Below are 20,154 nucleotides of genomic sequence, written 5' to 3' on the forward strand. Positions count from 1 at the left end.
AGTTTCTTCTGATAAGTGGTTGAGGAAAGAGACTGAATTGCGATAGGTAATCTATGGGGTCGTCCAAAGTGTCATGAATCTGCTATGAGTGTGTTGAGTTAGCGAGACAATTTCTTCAATACCGTATATTTGGTTTACTTTAACTGTTGGGGTAATGTGGGGCAAGTTGATGTTCTCCACAATGGAGGGATGAGCAATTTAGCGGCTGCTAGTAGGAATGAAAGAAGGGACTTACTTTGCACATTTTGTCATTCTTCGTTCCATCCTAGAAATATTAGGGTAGGTGTAGGTATTATTTTCAAAGAGCATACTGTATGTTCTTGCTAGCGTCTAAGACAAGTTTCCAGAATGGTACCATGACAACCAGATGTGCAAGTACGTCCCTCTTTCTGAGTTACATCTCCAGCAAGTGTCAGGGATGGAGGGATACCAAATATTAGTTTTAACCAGGGTTATATACCAACGGGACAGTATCTTGTATGAGTTTTCTTGTATTCGTATACATGAGGATGGTCCGTGGGAGCATTTGTAAATGTTTGAGATTACATTGGGTGATAAGTGGATTCCTAAGTCTCTTTCTCAGAGGCATATATAAGCTCGTTTTACTGGGACAGACCTAGTGGGGATAAGGTTGTAGAGTTTTGATAGTACCTTGACGGGTGTGTTATGTTGTGCCATTAGTGTTTCTAGTTGTGTCAGATGTCTATCTAGTGTTCTATATGATATATATGAGCGGAGTGCCATATTGAGTCTATTGTATTCCAGGAAATTTAGTGGTTTCTCACCAATTAAGGTATTTATGTCTGCAAGAGATTTTACTGTTCCATTTTCCATGATATGTTCTAGTGATGTCTATAGTACATGTCTGGGGGATCAAGACTTTGTTGTGAGGGGGCCGGAAGGAGGTGTGCTGCATGTAATTTCCAAAAGGTGTGCTACTTCTTGAGTTAGGGTGTTTTTATAAATTATTGTATCTAAGTGCGGTAGTCAATTTGTGCTACTAGTAAGGTCTTGAGGGGTATCGGAGAGGAGAATTCCTCTAGTGTTACATGTAGTTTGTCTGTTGTGGGTCTAGCCAATGTATTATTCTAGAGAGAACGGCTGCTTAGTAGTACGAGAATAGATCTGGTACTCCCAGTCACATAGCTTTTTGGTTAATGCTAGCGTCGTAAAGCCTAACCTAGGTCGTTTGTTTTTCCAGATGTATTTGGAGAACAGCAATGTAACTTTTATAAAATAGAACTTGGGTATCTTAATCCGACCAGGATTCTATCTCTTGTAGGGATTTTTGTAATAGTGGTAGGTAGCTGAGCTTGGTCAAATCCGACCATCGTTCGCTAAGTTTGATCCCTAGATATGTTATATGGCTTTTTGGCCATTTAAATGGGAATTGGCTTCCAAGAGTGTTCTTTAGTTCTTGAAAGATATTTATGCCTAGAGCCTCAGATTTTTCAAGGTTTATTTTGAAGTTAGAAAGGGAGCCCAATCTGGTGAACATGTCTAGTATTGCTGGTAGTTCTTTTATGGGATCAGTAAGAATTAAAAGGAGATCGTCGGCAAAGGCTGCGGCTTTGTGCTCCACTGCGTTGACCTTATATCCTGCTATGGCAGGGTGTTGTCTTACGCATTGAATCAGAGTTTCCATCACTAGTATGAATAGCGAGGGGGACAAAGGGCAACCCTGTTGAGTACCATTTACAATGTTAAACGAGTCTCAGAGTAGTCTATTAACCCGAACTCGTGCATATGGGTGGGAGTGTAACTGAGAGATAGCTTTAATGAAGGGGTCAGGAATGAGAAAATGTCTTAGAGTGGACTGGACCTTCATGATTGAAACTATCGAAGGCCTTCTCCGTATCCGTGCCAAGGAGGACCAGTGGGGAGTGGGATATGTTAGCGTGTTGCATGAAATGTAAAAGTCTGATGGAGTTGTCCTTGCTCTTTCTACCCTTTACAAATCCGACTTGTTCAGGAGAGACTAGGTTTCGCAACAATGGGCTTAAACGCTGCGCTATGAGGCTAGCATAAATTTTGAGATCATTGTTTAAAAGAGATATTGGTCTGTAATTACTGCATAATTCAGGATCTTTCCCTTCTTTGTGTATAAGGGAGATATGAGCTTCAAGCATTTGTCTCGGTAATGCAAGCCTTCCTGCGCAGCGTTGCAAAAGCGCAGAAGGAGGGGCGAGAGGATTTGTCATAGAGATTTGTAGTATGAGGCAGGAAGACCATCAGTGCCCAGGCTTTTGCCTTAGGGCTCTTCGACAGGATGGACTGGACCTCGAGTAGTGTAAATGGCTTATTGATCTCTCTCTGTTGATCCTCTGATAATGTCGGGAGGCGCAAAGAAGAGAGAGATGCTTTGAGATCTTCCGTTCTCTTGGTTGTTTGATCTTTTGTGTCTTGTGCCCTTAGTTTGTATAAGGTTTTGTAGTAGTGACAAAATGCGTCGGATATGCGTTTAGCGTCTGTGACACATGGGCCTGTGTGGTGTTTTACTGAAAGTATATATGTGCGTGCTTTATGTGCTTTAGAATTAAACATTTTGTACTGTTTGTAACAGTAGGTGGGTTACTATCAGGCATACTCCTCTGACGGAGTATCATCAACAAAGAAAAACCTTTAAGAGAAGGTTGAATATAATACTCAGCATATTAGTAGCAGTCTCTCAGGAGGTGCATTTCCACTGGTCATGCTGGTTCTAGGCGTCTTGATGAAGTTAAGGTTCTTTGTGACTTCTTCTTGGTTCTTGGGCTTTTCGAATGTTTCCATGGCAGCAGCACCGGTAGAGTTGGTATGTCGATGTTTGAACGTGCCGTTTCTAGTACTGGTGGCTGGTCCAATGGGATGTCTTGTTCCTCTGCTACTTGAATTGCTTCTTCTGACGTGTGGGCTGTGTAGCGTTTTCCATTGGCCAAGATGGAGATGCCAAACGGGAATAGCCAGCGAAATATGAAGTGCCTCTGGCATAGAACATCTGTTTCTTAAGTGAACATTGCTTTGCTAGCGTAGATGGCGCCAGATCTTGAAATATGGCTATTTAGCTGTTATTATAGATAAGAGAGTCCGAGGAAATAGCTTTCTGAAGGATTTTTTCTTTAATGCGAAAGTCTAATAATTTGCAGATGATATCCCTGGGGGGTTCAGTGGGTCAGGGTAGGGTTTTGGTCTTAGAGCTCCGTGTGCTCTTTCAATGACTAGCGACTGTTTTTCAGAGTCGTCTAGTAGACCTGAGAAAATATCTGTTAAGGTAGTCGCAATGTCTGTTTCTTCCATGGATTCTGGGACCCCTCTGACCCTTAGATTGTTGCATCTGTTGCGGTTTTCGAGATCTTACATAGCGGCATATAACTTGTTGATGTGTGCTTCTTGTATTTGGAGGTTTGAAGCTACTGCTGCCGAGTGGTTTATGACGGACATCTGTGTTTGTTCAAGCGTATCAATCCTGTGGCCCAGATGTTGGAGGTCTTGCTTCATTTTTAGAACCCTGGGTTTCTCCCCCTTGGTGAAGTATTCAATAATTTGGTGATTATCATGGCCACCATTAAGTAACATTATGTCCTTTGCTTATATGTTTCAGCGCTTACTGAAGCCATGCAAAGGCGCACTGATGTAGTTTACTTGGTTGCCTAAGAGCTTCAACTCCATGTTTCTTATGAAAGAAGCGCAGGCGCAAACTGTAATGGCAATTCACATGCGCAGTAACTATTAGAATGCAGGCGGCCATCTTTCATGTTGTTCTCTATCTGTATATGCAGCTCACGCTGTGATGTGTATACATTGTGGCGGCGCATGCACAGTGAAAATACAGGGACGGCAGCAGCGTGATAGATCCATATGGAGTCCGGGACAGGGGGAGCCATGTACATGATTGTGTTTATTAATCAGCACAGATGCACTTTATGTATTACCACTAATCATGCAATTTACCCATATATTGAGATATCATGATATGAATTTCACAGAATTATGGACAATGAAATATGTCTGTATAGTTTGTACACTGAATCATAATGATATTTGTTACTGTACTATTCTCACCACACTTTATTAACCCCTTAAGGGCACATGACATACCGGTACGGCATGGATCCCGAGTCCTTAAGGACCCATGACGTACCGGTACGTCATGAGTTTAAAGTGAGATTGTGGCGCCCCAGGGGTTAATCCGCACAGGATGCCGGCTGAAACCATTCAGCCGGCATCCTGTCACAACGCTGGGGGGGGGCATATGACCCCCCCCGTATCGGCGATCGCAGCAAACCGCAGGTCAATTCAGACCTGCGGTTTGTTGCGATTTCAGCAGTTTCTGATCGCCGCGGTCCCTGGAAAGAGATAACAGTAAGATGAGGCTCCCTCCCTCTCCCATCGGGGGGCTGCTGTGCCTTTGCAGCCCCCCGACAGGATGGGGTGACAGAGGGAGGGAGCCCCAGTCCTTACCCTTCCCCGTCTGCAAAGTTGTGGCCACAATTTCGCAGACGGGGAAGGTACCCATGGCAACAGGACACCTTCTCAGGCGTCCTGCTGTCCATGGTGCTGAACAGATCTGTGCTAAAGGCATAGATCTGTTCAGACAAAGTGTAAGTAAAATACAGTACAGTACAATATATATTGTACTGTATTATACAGACATCAGACCCACTGGATCTTCAAGAACAAAGTGGGTCTGGGTAAAAAAAGAGAAAAAACACATTTATCACTGATTAAAAATGAAAAAAAAAAAAATTCCCTACACATGTTTGGTATCGCCGCGTCCGTAACGACCTGATCTATAAAACGGTCATGTTACTTTCCCCGCACTGTGAACGCCATAAAAATAAAAAAATAAAAACTATGAGAAAATTAAAATTTTGCCCACCTTCCCAAAAAAGGTAATAAAAGTGATCAAAAAAGTCGCATGTACGCCAAAATAGTGCCAATCAAACCGTCATCTCATCCTGCAAAAAATGAGACCCTACCCAAGATAATCGCCCAAAAAGTGAAAAAACTTTGGCTCTTAGACTATGGAAACACTAAAACATGTTTTTTTTTGTTTCAAAAATGAAATAATTGTGTACAACTTACATAAATAAAAAAAAGTATACATATTAGGTATCGCCGTGTCCGTATCGACCGGCTCTATAAAAATATCACATGAGTTAACCCCTCAGGTGACCACCGAATAAAAACGGTTTAAAAAAGCCATTTTTTGTCATCTTACGTCACAAAAAGTGCAATAGCAAGCTATCAAAAAGTCATATGCACCCCAAAATAGTGCCAATAAAACCATCATCTGATCCTGCAAAAATCATACCCTACCTAAGGTACCCAAACTTACATAAATAAATAAAAAGTATACATATTAGGTATCGCCGCGTCCGTGACAACCTGGTCTATAAAAATATTACATGATCTAACCTGTAAATAACAAAAAAAAACTGTGCCAAAAAAGCTATTTCTTGTTACCGTGCCGCACAAAAGAGTTTCTACTCTAGGGGCGCATCAGAGGGGCTTCAAATGGGACATGGTGTAAAAAAAAACTGTCCAGCAAAATCTGCCTTCCAAAAACCGTATGGCATTCCTTTCCTTCTGCGGCCTGCCATGTGCCCGTACAGCGGTTTACAACCACATATGAGGTGTTTCTGTAAACTACAGAATCAGGGCCATAAATATTTAGTTTTGTTTGGCTGTTAACCCTTGCTTTGTTACTTGAAAAAAAATATTAAAATGGAAAATCTGCCAAATAAGTGAAATTTTGAAATTGTATCTCTATTTTCCATTAAATCTTGTGCAACACCTAAAGGGTTAACAAAGTTTGTAAAATCAGTTTTGAATACCTTGAGGGGTGTAGATGGGGTCACTTTTAGGGAGTTTCTACTCTAGGGGTGCATCAGGGGGCTTTAAATGGGACATGGTGTAAATAAACCAGTCCGGCAAAATCTGCCTTCCAAAAACCAAACGGCGCACCTTTCACTCTATGCCCCGCTGTGTGCCCGTACAGTAGTTTACGGCCACATATGGGGTGTTTCTGTAAACGGCAGAGTCAGGGCAATAAAGATACAGTCTTGTTTGGCTGTTAACCCTTGCTTTGTTCGTGGAAAAAATGGGTTAAAATGGAAAATTAGGCAAAAAAATAAAATTCTCAAATTTCTAAACCTTGTAACATCCCCAAAAAATAAAATATAATTCCCAAAATAATTCAAACATGAAGTAAACATATGGGGAATGTAAAGTCATCACAATTTTTGGGTTTATTACTATGTCTTTGCATTGCCATATTCTGCCAGCTTGTAGTTTTTATTGGTACCATTTTTGGGGTATGTACTACTTTTTGATCACTGTTCAATTTGTTTTTGTGAGGGGGTACAAGATGACTATAAAATGGTAAATTATGTGATTTTTTTCATATTTTTTTTTTCCATTACTGCATTCAGCCCACAAGCAATTTTTTATATTTTGGTGTTTTTTTTGGGGGGGTGGGGCGGGGGTTAACATTTTTAACTTAAAAAAAAAAAGGGGGGGGGCTAAAACGTGGTATCATTTGATCTCTTCTCCCCTTCACCCTAATAGGATTTTTATAAAGTCTATTCTGAGCTATGCCTCGTGCATAGCTCAGCACAGAGATTGCCATGGCAGGCCTGGAATACTTCAGCAGCCTCCAGGTTGCCATGGCAACCTATCGAAACCCCATGATTTCACTGCCTGGGCTCCGATTTGAAGGCAGAGGGAAATGCATTTGTCTGCCTTAAATCACAGGTGGCGCAATCAGCGTTGATCGCAGCACCTGAAGGGTTTAATGACGGACGCGACAGCTGCTCCCTTGTCATTGCAGCTGGGTATGGAGCGGGGTCACTGCAGAGCGTTAAGGGGTTAATTGATTATTCACTTTATGGGATAATTACCACGTGTGTATATATATATATATATATATATATATATACAGTTGCAAGAAAAAGTATGTGAACCTTTTGGAATGATATGGATTTCTGCAAAAATTGGTCATAAAATGTGATCTGATCTTCATCTAAGTCACAACAATAGACAATCACAGTCTGCTTAAACTAATAACACACAAAGAGTTAAATGTTACCATGTTTTTATTGAACACACCATGTAAACATTCACAGTGCAGGTGGAAAAAGTATGTGAACCCTTGGATTTAATAACTGGTTGAACCTCCTTTGGAAGCAATAACTTCAACCAAACGTTTCCTGTAGTTGCAGATCAGACGTGCACAACGGTCAGGAGTAATTCTTGACCATTCCTCTTTACAGAACTGTTTCAGTTCAGCAATATTCTTGGGATGTCTGGTGTGAATCGCTATCCTGAGGTCATGCCACAGCATCTCAATCGGGTTGAGGTCAGGACTCTTACTGGGCCACTCCAGAAGGCGTATTTTCTTCTGTTTAAGCCATTCTGTTGTTGATTTACTTGTATGCTTTGGGTCGTTGTCCTGTTGCAACACCCATCTTCTGCTGAGCTTCAGCTGGTGGACAGATAGCCTTAATTTCTCCTGCAAAATGTCTTGATAAACTTGGCAATTCATTATTCCTTCGATGATAGCAATCCGTCCAGGCCCTGACACAGCAAAGCAGCTCCAAACCATGATGCCCCCACCACCATACTTCACAGTTGGGATGAGGTTTTGATGTTGGTGTGCTGTGCCTCGTTTTCTCCACACAGTGTTGTGTGTTTCTTCCAAACAACTCAACTTTGGTTTCATCTGTCCACAGAATATTTTGCCAGTACTGCTGTGGAACATCCAGGTGCTCTGTAAAAGTGCAGCCATGTTGTTTTTGGACAGCAGTGGCTTCCTTTGTGGAATCCTCTTATGAAATCCATTCTTGTTTAGTGTTTTACGTATCGTAGATAAGCTAACAGGGATATTAGCATATACCAGAGACTATTGTAAGTCTTTAGCTGACACTCTAGGATTCTTCTTCACCTCATTGAGCAGTCTACGCTGTGCTCTTGCAGTCATCTTTACAGGACGGCCACTCCTAGGGAGAGTAGCAGCAGTACTGAACTTTCTCCATTTATAGACAATTTGTCTTACCGTGGACTGAGGAACAGCAAGGCTTTTGGAGATACTTTTATAACCCTTTCCAGCTTTATGCAAGTCAACAATTCTTAATCGTAGGTCTTCTGAGAGCTCTTTTGTGCGAGGCATCATTCATATCAGACAATGCTTCTTGTGAAAAGCAAACCCAGAACTGGCGTGTGTTTTTTATAAGGCAGGGCAGCTGTAACCAACACCTCCAATCTCATCTCATTGATTGGACTCCAGTTGGCTGACACCTCACTCCAATTAGCTCTTGGAGATGTCATTAGTCTAGGGGTTCACATACTTTTTCCACCTTCACTGTGAATGTTTACATGGTGTGTTCAATAAAAACATGGTAACAGTTAATTCTTTGTGTGTTATTAGTTTAAGCAGACTGTGATTGTCTATTGTTGTGACTTAGATGAAGATCAGATCACATTTTATGACCAATTTGTGCAGAAATCCATATCATTCCAAAGGGTTCACATACTTTTTCTTGCAACTGTATATATATATATATATATATATATATATATATATAGTACAGACCAAAAGTTTGGACACACCTTCTCATTCAAAGAGTTTTCTTTATTTTCATGACTATTAAAATTGTAGATTCACACTGAAGGCATCAAAACTATGAATTAACACATGTGGAATTATATACATAACAAAAAAGTGTGAAGCAACTGAAAATATGTCATATTCTAGGTTCTTCAAAGTAGCCACCTTTTGCTTTGATTACTGCTTTGCACACTCTTGGCATTCTCTTGATGAGCTTTAAGAGGTAGTCACCTGAAATGGTTTTCACTTCACAGGTGTGCCCTGTCAGGTTTAATAAGTGGGATTTCTTGCCTTATAAATGGGGTTGGGACCATCAGTTGCGTTGAGGAGAAGTCAGGTGGATACACAGCTGATAGTCCTACTGAATAGACTGTTAGCTGCTTTTTTCTTGCCATAATACAAATTCTAAGTAAAGAAAAACGAGTGGCCATCATTACTTTAAGAAATAAAGGTCAATCAGCCAGCCGAAAAATTGGGAAAACTTTGAAAGTAAGGGCTATTTGACCATGAAGGAGAGTGATGGAGTGCTGCGCCAGATGACCTGGCCTCCAGTCACCGGACCTGAACCCAATCGAGATGGTTTGGGGTGAGCTGGACCGCAGAGTGAAGGCAAAAGGGCCAACAAATGCTAAGCATCTCTGGGAACTCCTTCAAGACTGTTGGAAGACCATTTCAGGGGACTACCTCTTGAAGCTCATCAAGAGAATGCCAAGAGTGTGCAAAGCAGTAATCAAAGCAAAAGGTGGCTACTTTGAAGAACCTAGAATATGACATATTTTCAGTTGTTTCACACTTGTTTGTTATGTATATAATTCCACATGTGTTAATTCATAGTTTTTGAGGTGTGTCCAAACTTTTGGTCTGTACTGTATATCTGTGTGTATATATATATATATACACACACACACACACACACACACTGTTTGGCATATGACACTTTGCTTGACAAAGGCCCCACTGAGTTGAGCTGAAATGTTGCAATAGCATGGGCGAATAAAAACTCCTCATTTTTCACTATTTTGGAGTGCTGCCTCTTTTTTTATTTTTCTCAAACTTTGGATTCTGGTCAATGATCCTGAGAGGTATTGAGCCGTCCACTTTTGATTTGTACTGCTTTCCTTCTTTTCTTTATACTATATACACTCGCCTAAAGAATTATTAGGAACACCTGTTCTATTTCTCATTAATGCAATTATCTAGTCAACCAATCACATGGCGGTTGCTTTAATGCATTTAGGGTTGTGGTCCTGGTCAAGATAATTTCCTGAACTCCAAACTGAATGTCAGAATGGCAAAGAAAGGTGATTTAAGCAATTTTGAGCGTGGCATGGTTGTTGGTGCTAGACAGGCCGGTCTGAGTATTTCACAATCTGCTCAGTTACTGGGATTTTCACGCACAACCATTTCTACCGTTTATAAAGAATGGTGTGAAAAGGGAAAAACATCCAGTATGCGGCAGTCCTGTGGGCAAAAATGCCTTGTGGATGCTAGAGGTCAGAGGAGAATGGGCCGACTGATTCAAGCTGATAGAAGAGCAACGTTGACTGAAATAACCACTTATTACAACCGAGGTATGCAGCAAAGCATTTGTGAAGCCACAACACACACAACCTTGAGGCGGATGGGCTACAACAGCAGAAGACCCCACCGGGTACCACTCATCTCCACTACAAATAGGAAAAAGAGGCTACAATTTGCACGAGCTCACCAAAATTGGACTGTTGAAGACTGGAAAAATGTTGCCTGGTCTGATGAGTCTCGATTTCTGTTGAGACATTCAAATGGTAGAGTCCGAATTTGGCGTAAACAGAATGAGAACATGTATCCATCCTCTGATGGCTACTTTCAGCAGGATAATGCACCATGTCACAAAGCTCGAATCATTTCAAATTGGTTTCTTGAACATGACAATGAGTTCACTGTACTAAAATGGCCCCCACAGTCACCAGATCTCAACCCAATAGAGCATCTTTGGGATGTTGTGGAACGGGAGCTTCGTGCCCTGGATGTGCATCCCTCAAATCTCCATCAACTGCAAGATGCTATCCTATCAATATGGGCCAACATTTCTAAAGAATGCTATCGGCACCTTGTTGAATCAATGCCACGTAGAATTAAGGCAGTTCTGAAGGCAAAAGGGGGTCCAACACCGTATTAGTATGGTGTTCCTAATAATTCTTTAGGTGAGTGTATGTGTGTGTGTCAGTGGTGGATTATAATTTGGGCGTCTGGGTCTGTTGATCCGAGCACGGCATGGTTGGGGGGCCCAACGCCGACCCAACCACCTACAAACAACGGGGGCGCATAGTTCCCTGCCCCGCCGCCGATCACCGCCATAGGCTTCAGGCCTAGTAGGCCTGAAGCCTATGCGGTAGTAAAATCCCAGCGCAGGCGGGCATGATGACGTCATCGTGCCGCGCCTGTGCCCAGATGCAGCACACTGACGTGTGTGCGCAGCGTGCCTGCACCATCGACGAGTGAGCGCCAACTGGGACACAGGTAAGTATTAGCTTTTATTATAATTTTTTTTTGTGTGTGTGCCAACTTTGGGGGACATTACTTTGGGGCACAGGAGAATATCACTGAAGGGACAGTCGGGACAACTTACTACGTGGGGGAGAATTACTAGTGTGTGGGAAATTAGTACTGTGGGGGACAATTAATTCTGTGGGGGAAAATACTACCATGGGGGGAATTAATACTGTGGGGGCAGTGTGGAGAAATTAATACTGTGGGGGCAAATTACTTAATGGATGGCAGTGTTGGGGCAAATTACTTAATGGATGGCAGTATGGGGGCAAATTACTTAATGGATGGCAGTGTTGGGGCAAATTATCTAATGGGGCAGTGTGGGGGGTTATTTCTTGATAGGGACAGTGTGGGGGCAAATTACTTAATGAAGGGCAGTGTAGTGGCAAATTACTTAATAGATGGCAGTATGGGGGCAAATTACTATATGGATGGCAGTGTCGGGGCAAATTACTATATGGATGGCAGTGTCGGGGCAAATTACTTAATGGATGGCAGTGTCGGGGCAAATTACTTAATGGATTGCAGTGTCGGGGCAAATTACTTAATGGATGGCAGTGTCGTGGCAAATTACTTAATGGATGGCAGTGTCGGGGCAAATTACTATATGGATGGCAGTGTCGGGGCAAATTACTTAATGGATGGCAGTGTCGGGGCAAATTACTTAATGGATTGCAGTGTCGGGGCAAATTACTTAATGGATGGCAGTGTCGTGGCAAATTACTTAATGGATGGCAGTGTCGGGGCAAATTATCTAATGGGGGGCAGTGTGGGGGGAACTACTACATGGGAGGCAGTGCGGGGGAAATTACTATATGGGGCAGTGCGGGGGAAATTACTATATGGGGCAGTGTGGGGAAAATTACTATGTGGGGGCGTTTCTATTAGGGAACATTATTTTTGTGGACACTATACAGGCATTATTACCTGGAGCCAATATAGGGTGTTATTATTACTGGGGGCACTCTAGGGGACATTATAATTGCTGTGGACACTATAGGGACCTTTGGGGTAATTTATCAAACTGGAGTAAAGTAGAAATGGGTTGGATACCATTGCAACAGATTTCACCTTTCATTTTTGACAGCTCCTTTAGAAAATGAAAGGCGGAATCTGATTGATTGCTGTGGGCACCTAAGCCAGTTGTACTTTACACCTGTTTGATAAATGACCCCAATTATGAGAAATCGAACGTGTCTGTAACAAACTTTGTAGAGACGAGATGCGGCTGAAAGAATTTGTCATGGCGTTCTGGGTCAAACGGAGAAGAGGATACATGAAAGAGATCTACATGACAGGAGAAGTCACTGGATGTAACAGGTATGTGGTGCTGTATTCCCCTATATGTAGAGCTGGCTCACCACTGTGACCTGCGTCTCATCTTCTCCTCCAAGTCTTTTTTTTTTATCATAATCGTATGTATTTTAAATTTGGCAACAACATTTTTTATTTGTCACCTGCAGTCCTATGTAGCAGCCCAGATAAGTGACAACTTTCTGTGTAAAGATAATGTAGTTCACTGTATTATGTGGGGTGTTACATAGGCCTGCAGGTAACATCTATCAAATCTGTACTCGGAGAGTTATGAGATGGTGGGGGTCCGACGCCTGGCACCCCTGCCAATCAGCTGTTTAAGGAGACCACGATGTTCCAGTGAGTGCCGCAGCCTCTTTGCTCCTTAGCAAGCACAGCGCTGTCCATTTGATCGCACTGCGCTTGGTACTGCAGCTCAGCCCCCATCACTCAGATGGAAAAGAGCTGCACCTAGACCATTTGAAAAATGTCATATGGCCTGAGAAGAGACTTTGGCGCTTATGAAGCACCGCACCGAGCTGGGTAGAATGACCGGGGCGTACCATGCACTTAATCCGCCCCTGGTGTGTGTATATATATACACTGTATAAGCATGTAATGTGTATGAGTAGTGCTCAACATGTGTACAGTATATTCATGTAATTTGTGTCTATGTAGTATGTACTTACATGTGTGTAATTTAACGATGGACCTTTCTATTGTGCCAGATTGTGTCCACAGACTTTTGGTCTCCATCTGGCTTCTATACATCAGTATTCCATGCAACTATATCCAGTAAAAAAAAGTTTAATGTCACTGTATGGTATCTGTCATAGTGTACTTTCACACTAGCGTTAAAGTTTTCCTCCGGCCAAACTTCCGGAACACTGCCCTGAATGCCAGATCCGGTATAAATTTCCATTGAAATGTATTACTGCCGGATCCGGTATCAAGTGTTCCGGCCAAACGGATCCGGATTTCCTGTCTGCGCATGCGCAGACCTTTAACCCCTTAAGGACTCAGCCCTATTTCACCTTAAGGACTTGGCCATTTTTTGAAAATCTGACCAGTGTCCCTTTAAGTGCTCATAACTTTAAAACGCTTTGACTTACCCAGGCCGTTCTGAGATTGTTTTTTCGTCACATATTGTACTTCATGACACTGCTAAAATTGGGTCAAAAAAGTTAATTTTTGTGCACCAAAAAATACAATTTTTACCAAAAATTTTGAAAAATTAGCAAATTTCAAAGTTTCAGTTTCTCTACTTCTGTAATACATAGTAATACCCCCAAAAATTGTGATGGCTTTACATTCCCCATATGTCTACTTCATGTGTGTAGCATTTTGGGAATGATATTTTATTTTTTGGGGATGTTACAAGGCTTAGAAGTTTAGAAGCAAATTTTGAAATTTTTCAGAAATCTTCAAAATCCCACTTTTTATGGACCAGTTCAGGTTTGAAGTCATATTGTGAGGCTTAGATAATAGAATCTTCCCAAAAATGACCCCATTCTAGAAACTACACCCCTCAAAGTATTCAAAACTGTTTTTTCAAACTTTATTAACCCTTTAAGTTTTCCACAAGAGTTAATGGCAGATGGAGAAACAATTTTGAAATTTCTATTTTTGGGAAAATTTTCCAATATAATCAATTTTTTCCAGGAGTAAAACAAGGGTTAACTGCCAAACAAAACTCAAAATGGGTTGCCCTGATTCTGTAGTTTGCAGAAACACCCCATATGTGGTCGTAAACTACTGTTTGGCCGAACGGTAGTACATAGAAGGAGGGGAACACCATATGGGTTTTGGAAGGCAGATTTTGCAGGACTGGTTTTGTTTATACCATGTCCCATTTGAAGCCCCCTGTTGCACCCCTAGAATAGAAATTTCAAAAAAGTGACTCCATCTAAGAAAGTACACCCCTCAAGGTATTCAAAACTGGGTTTACAAACTTTGTTAACCCTTTAGGTGTTCCACAAGAGTTAATGGCAGATGGAGAAACAATTTTGAAATTTCTATTTTTTGGAAAATTTTCCATTTTAACCCTTCCTTTATTACTGGAAAAAATGGGTTAACAGCCAAACAAAACTCAAAATGGGTTGCCCTGATTCTGTAGTTTGCAGAAACACCCCATATGTGGTCGTAAACTACTATTTGGCTAAACGGCAGGACATAGAAGGAGGGGAACGTCATATGGTTTTTGGAAGGCAGATTTTGCTGGACTGGTTTATTTACACCATGTACCCTTTTAAGCCCCCTGATGCACCCCTAGAGTAGAAACTCCATAAAAGTGACCCCATCTAGGAAACTACGGGATAAGGTGGTTGTTGTTTTGGGACTATTTTAGGGGTAAATATGATTTTTGGTTGCTCTATATTACTTTTTTTGAGGCAATGTAACAAAAAAATTAAATTCTAAAATTGTTTCTACATTCACTATTTAGTTTTGTGGAACACTTAAAGGGTTAACATAGTTTGTAAAGTAACTTTTGAATACCTTGAGGGGTGTAGTTTCTTACATGGGGTCACTTTTTTGGAGTTTCTAGTCTAGGCTACATCAGGGGGGCTTCTAATGGGACATGGTGTAAAAAAAAAAAACTGTCCATCAAAATCTGCCTTCCAGAAACCGTATGGAGTTCCCTTCGTTCTATGCCCTGCCGTGCGGCTATATAGCCATTTACGACCACATATGGGGTGTTTCTGCAAACTACAGAATCAGGGCCATAAATATTGAGTTTTGTTTGGCTGTTAACCCTTGCTTTATTACCGGCAAAAAGGATTCAAATTGAAATTTTGCCCAAAAATGGGTGTTTTGGCACCGTTTTTGTTTTATATTTTTAACACCGTTCATCCGAGGCGTTTGGTCAAATGTTATTTTTATAGCGACGACTTTTACGCACGCGACGATGCCCAATATGTATGGCTCTCAGACTTTGGAGACACTAAGCAGGCATCCTAAAAACTGCGGCCCTCCAGATGTTGTAAAACTACAATTCCCACCATGCCCTGCTGATGGCTGTAGGTTGTCTGGGCATGCTGGGAGTTATAGTTTTACAACATCTGGAGGGCCGCAGTTTGAGGATGCCTGCTCTAAAACTAATATTTTTTTGGGGGGAAAAAATTGTTTCTGTGTCTCCAAAGTCTAAGAGCCATAGTGTGTTATGTTCTCTAGTGAACTGTTGGGGATTATAAAAATTTAGTACTCCATGGAAGTGTGATACTCCCTGAAGCAATCGATAACGCAGAGGCCCGGATGATCGGGGCACGTGTCACATTGAGTAGTGGTGTCCTTCCGTATCCCCCTCTTGTGACACACTCTGCATCTTTTTTGGGTTCGTCCCTTCTTTCCAGTATGGGGGACCACACCTGGAAAGTGTTGGCCAGGGACGATCCGGGCGCCTCCAGTTCCCGAGGTACTCCGGCCTGCTCTTTCCCGGTCCGAAAAGATCAGGTCTTTGAGGACTGCCTCATAGAACTGGAGGAATGTCCCTGTGCTGCCAGCGCTTCGGGATAGTACAAAAGAGTTGTACATGGCAACCTGTACCAAGTAGACCGCAACTTTTTTGTACCATGCCCGGGTTTTGCGCATGGCGTTATATGGCTTGAGGACTTGATCAGAGAGATCAACTCCTCCCATATACCGATTGTAGTCGACGATACAATCGGGCTTGAGGACCGTTGCCGTGGTACCTCGCACAGAGACTGGGGTGGTGCTGTTACCATGGATTGTGGACAGCATAAGGACATCCCTCTTGTCCTTATACCTGACCAGCAACAGGTTTCCACTGGTAAGTGCACGGGTCTCACCCCTGGGTATAGGTACCTGGAGGGGGTGTTCAGGGAGGCCGCGTTGATTTTTCCGCACGGTCCCACAAGCGAACGTGGATCTGGCGGCAAGGGACCTGAACAAGGGAATGCTGGTATAAAAGTTATCCACGTACAAGTGGTAACCGTTATCCAACAGTGAGTACATAAGGTCCCACACGAGTTTCCCGCTAACACCCAGAGTGGGGGGACATTCTGGGGGTTGAATATGGGAATCTCGCCCCTCGTACACACAAAATTTGTAAGTGTACCCTGAGGTACTCTCACAAATTTTGTATAGCTTCACGCCATACCTCGCCCGCTTTGTGGGAATATATTGGCGGAAACTGAGTCTCCCCTTGAACGCAACGAGAGACTCATCAACCGCGACCTCCCTTCCAGGTACGTAGGCCTGTTCAAATTTGGCCCCAAAGTGATCGATGACCAGCCGTATCTTATACAGCCGGTCATAGGCAGGATCACCTCGGGGTGGACATGCTGCATTATCGGAATAATGCAGACGTTTCCGGATGGCCTCAAACCGGGGACGTGTCATGGCCATACTGTACAGTGGGGTCTGGTATAGGACGTCCCCACTCCAGTATTGCCTGTCACTGGGTTTTTGGACTAGACCCATATGCAGCACGAGGCCCCAAAATGTCCTCATCTCGGCTGCACTGACCGGCGTCCAGCCACCGGGTCTAGCCAAAAATGAGCCTGGGTTTTGAGCGACGTGGGGGGCTGGTGGGGGGGGGGGGGGCAAGTGGCAGGGGGGGGTCTGGGGTCTGATAGATGGATCAAAGAAAGATTTGTGTAAAAGTTCTTTTTTTTTTTTCCTAACTAACTTATCCCTTCCTAATGGTGCCTCTCCCTCACTGACCCTAACCTACCTGGGTGGCGATGGGTGCAGGAGGGTGATGGATGCCGATCAGGGGGACGCAGGAGCTGGTGCTGAACGGTGCTGCACGGTCAGGGTGCTGGACAAGAAGAGGAGGGGAGAGAGGAGCGCAGGAAGTTTGAATCTCGCGCCTCTCTCCCCTGCACCAATCAGCACCCTGGACAGCAGTGTTCAGCACCAGGGCCAGCTCCGCCTCTGCAAAGCTTCGCACTGCGATTGGTGGTGTGTAATCACGCCACCGATTGCAGTGTTTTTCCGGTTCATCGGGTCACAGGACACCCGAATGGACCGGAAACGCTGAAAACCGCAGGTCTGAATTGACCTGCGGTATTCTGCAATCGTCGATACGGGGGGTCAAATGATTTCAGCCGGCATCCCGTTCCGATTAAGCCCAGCGGCGCCGGAATCGCGAATTAAAGCCATGACGAACCGGTACGTCATGGGTCCTTAAGGATTCGGGATTCAAGCCGTATCGGTACGTCATGGGTCCCTAAGGGGTTAATTAAAGATGTGGAAAAAAATAAGTGCCTGATCTGTTTTTCCGGATGACACCTGAAAGACTTCAGGTATCTCAATGCATTTGTCATACTGATCAGGATCCTGATCAATCTGCAAATGACATGCGTTTGCATACAGTTTTCCTGATTAGGCAGTCAGTTCAGGCAACGGAACTGCCTGCCGGAATCCAACAACACAAGTGTGAAAGTACCCAGATACAGCAATTCAATGTATACATCCTGGGTGTATATGCTAGAGCCCATAAATGTGATATGAACAGAGCATTATATGTACAGTACATTCTGACATTATTTATATGTATGTGGTATATGAGCAATAATATATTTATTACATCTGTGAGATAGATGGAAGTTGGGCTTTCAGCTTCAATTTCTGGCGTATTTTGTTAGCAGTTAGTGATCAGTGTGTGAGACGGACACCAGCTTATAGCACTGACTCACAGATCCCTTGTGAACCTATGAAGATGCTGGCTTCAGCACAAGAGAATACAAGTGACCAGCCTGGTGACCTAACATCATCATCTACTGGTCCAAGCTACTGGTCTACTGTCAAATTGTGATTGTTTTTCCATAGTTGATATTTTCATTTTGCTCCATGACTTGTAATTTGTATGGATTTTCTTTATATATATTTTATAACATTTCTACATAATTTTAAGGTTCTATTATTTTAAAATGATAAAACTTAGATTTATTCTTGGCAGATGACAGCTCAGACAAACATTTGATGCCGGATTTTAGAACAGATGAGTGTGGTGTCACAGAAGATACACATGAAGAGCATGCCATTATCTCAGAAAAATCCTCAGCCTTTCACAGCAAAGATCTATTATCTAATCCTTTGGATGGATTTCAATCTTCTGATTCATCACAGACTGTAAAGCAAAATAAAAGACACAGAAGAAGTGTTCAACATCAAAGAAGTCACACGGGGGAGAATGCTCTTTCATGCTCAGAATGTGGGAAACATTTTAACTCTAAATCACTTCTTGTTAGACATCAGAGAATTCACACAGGGGAGAAGCCATTTTCATGTTCAGAATGTGGGAAATGTTTTCAGACGAAATCATATCTTCTTAACCATCAGAGAATCCACACAGGGGAGAAGCCATTTTCATGTTCAGAATGTGGGAAATGTTTTCAGACAAAATCATATCTTCTTATCCATCAGAGAATCCACACAGGGGAGAAGCCATTTTCATGTTCAGAATGCGGGAAATGGTTTCAGACGAAATCATTACTTCTTAACCATCAGAGAATCCACACAGGGGAGAAGCCATTTTCATGTTCAGAATGTGGGAAATTTTTTCAGACAAAATCATTACTTCTTAAACATCAGAGAATCCACACAGGGGAGAAGCCATTTTCATGTTCAGAATGTGGGAAATGTTTTCTGACAAAATCATATATTCTTGTCCATCAGAGAATCCACACAGGGGAGAAGCCATTTTCATGTTCAGAATGTGGGAAATGTTTTCTGCTGAAATCATGTCTTCTTAGCCATCAGAGAACTCACACAGGGGCAAAGCCATTTTCTTGTTTAGAATGTGGGAAATGTTTTGCTGAAAGATCAAATCTTGTTAGACATCAGAGAATCCACACAGGGGAGAAGCCATTTTCATGTTCAGAATGTGAAAAACATTTTATAAATAAATCATCTCTTGTTATGCATGAGAGAACTCACACAGGGGAGAAGCGATTTTTATGTTCAGAATGTCGGAAATGGTTTAAGCTGAAATCATGTCTTCTTAACCATCAGAGAATTCACACAGGGGAGAAGCCATTTACATGTTTAGAATGTGAAAAAAAAATTAAACGTAAATCACATCTTCTTAGACATAAGAGAACTCACACAGGGGAAAAGCCATTTTCATGTTCCGAATGTGAAAAACATTTTATAAATAAATCATCTCTTGTTATGCATCAGAGAACTCACACAGGGGAGAAGCCATTTTTATGTTCAGAATGTGGGAAAGGTTTTCAGCAGAAATCACATCTTTATGACCATGAGAGAATTCACACAGGGGAGAAGCCATTTTCTTGTTCAAAATGTTCGAAATGTTTTCAGCAGAAATCACATCTTCTTACCCATCAGAAAATTCACACAGGGGAGAAGCCATTTTCATGTACAGAATGTGAAAAATATTTTAAGCAAAAATCACATCTTGTTAGACATGAGAGAATTCACACAGGGGAGAAGCCATTTTCTTGTTTAGAATGTGGGAAATCTTTTACACAGAAATCAGATCTTGGTAAACATCAGAGAATTCACACTGGAAAGAAGTGATTTTAATGTGCAGAATATGATAACTAGAGAACTTTGGAAAAATTCAATTCTGCAGCTTGGTCAAAGTTCAACAAGAAATTTCATTTGTTTCGAATTAATTTGTCACGAATAACTATGTTAAAACCCCATTCAGCCTATTAATCAATAAGACCATTTTTAACAGCCCCTTAGACCGAAGTGCACACATCTAACATCCATTAAAAACGGTAATATGCTAGTGCAATATGGCCTTTTGGGAT

The 20,154-nt window shown here is 42.3% G+C and overlaps 1 protein-coding gene across 1 annotated transcript in view; it reads left to right on the forward strand.

Annotated features, from left to right (window-relative positions):
- The window catches only part of LOC122935530 (gastrula zinc finger protein XlCGF26.1-like), a 32,697-nt gene extending 12,782 nt beyond the window's left edge, over positions 1-19,915 (forward strand). The window contains exons 3-5 of the mRNA XM_044291300.1: positions 2,706-2,794; positions 18,333-19,277; positions 19,446-19,915. Coding sequence (XP_044147235.1) covers positions 2,706-2,794; positions 18,333-19,277; positions 19,446-19,915 — 1,504 coding nt within the window. The remainder of the gene's footprint in view (positions 1-2,705; positions 2,795-18,332; positions 19,278-19,445) is intronic.
- The last annotated feature ends 239 nt before the right edge of the window (positions 19,916-20,154 follow it).

Source organism: Bufo gargarizans, chromosome 4, assembly GCF_014858855.1.
Source record: "Bufo gargarizans isolate SCDJY-AF-19 chromosome 4, ASM1485885v1, whole genome shotgun sequence".
Classification (NCBI taxonomy): domain Eukaryota; kingdom Metazoa; phylum Chordata; class Amphibia; order Anura; family Bufonidae; genus Bufo; species Bufo gargarizans.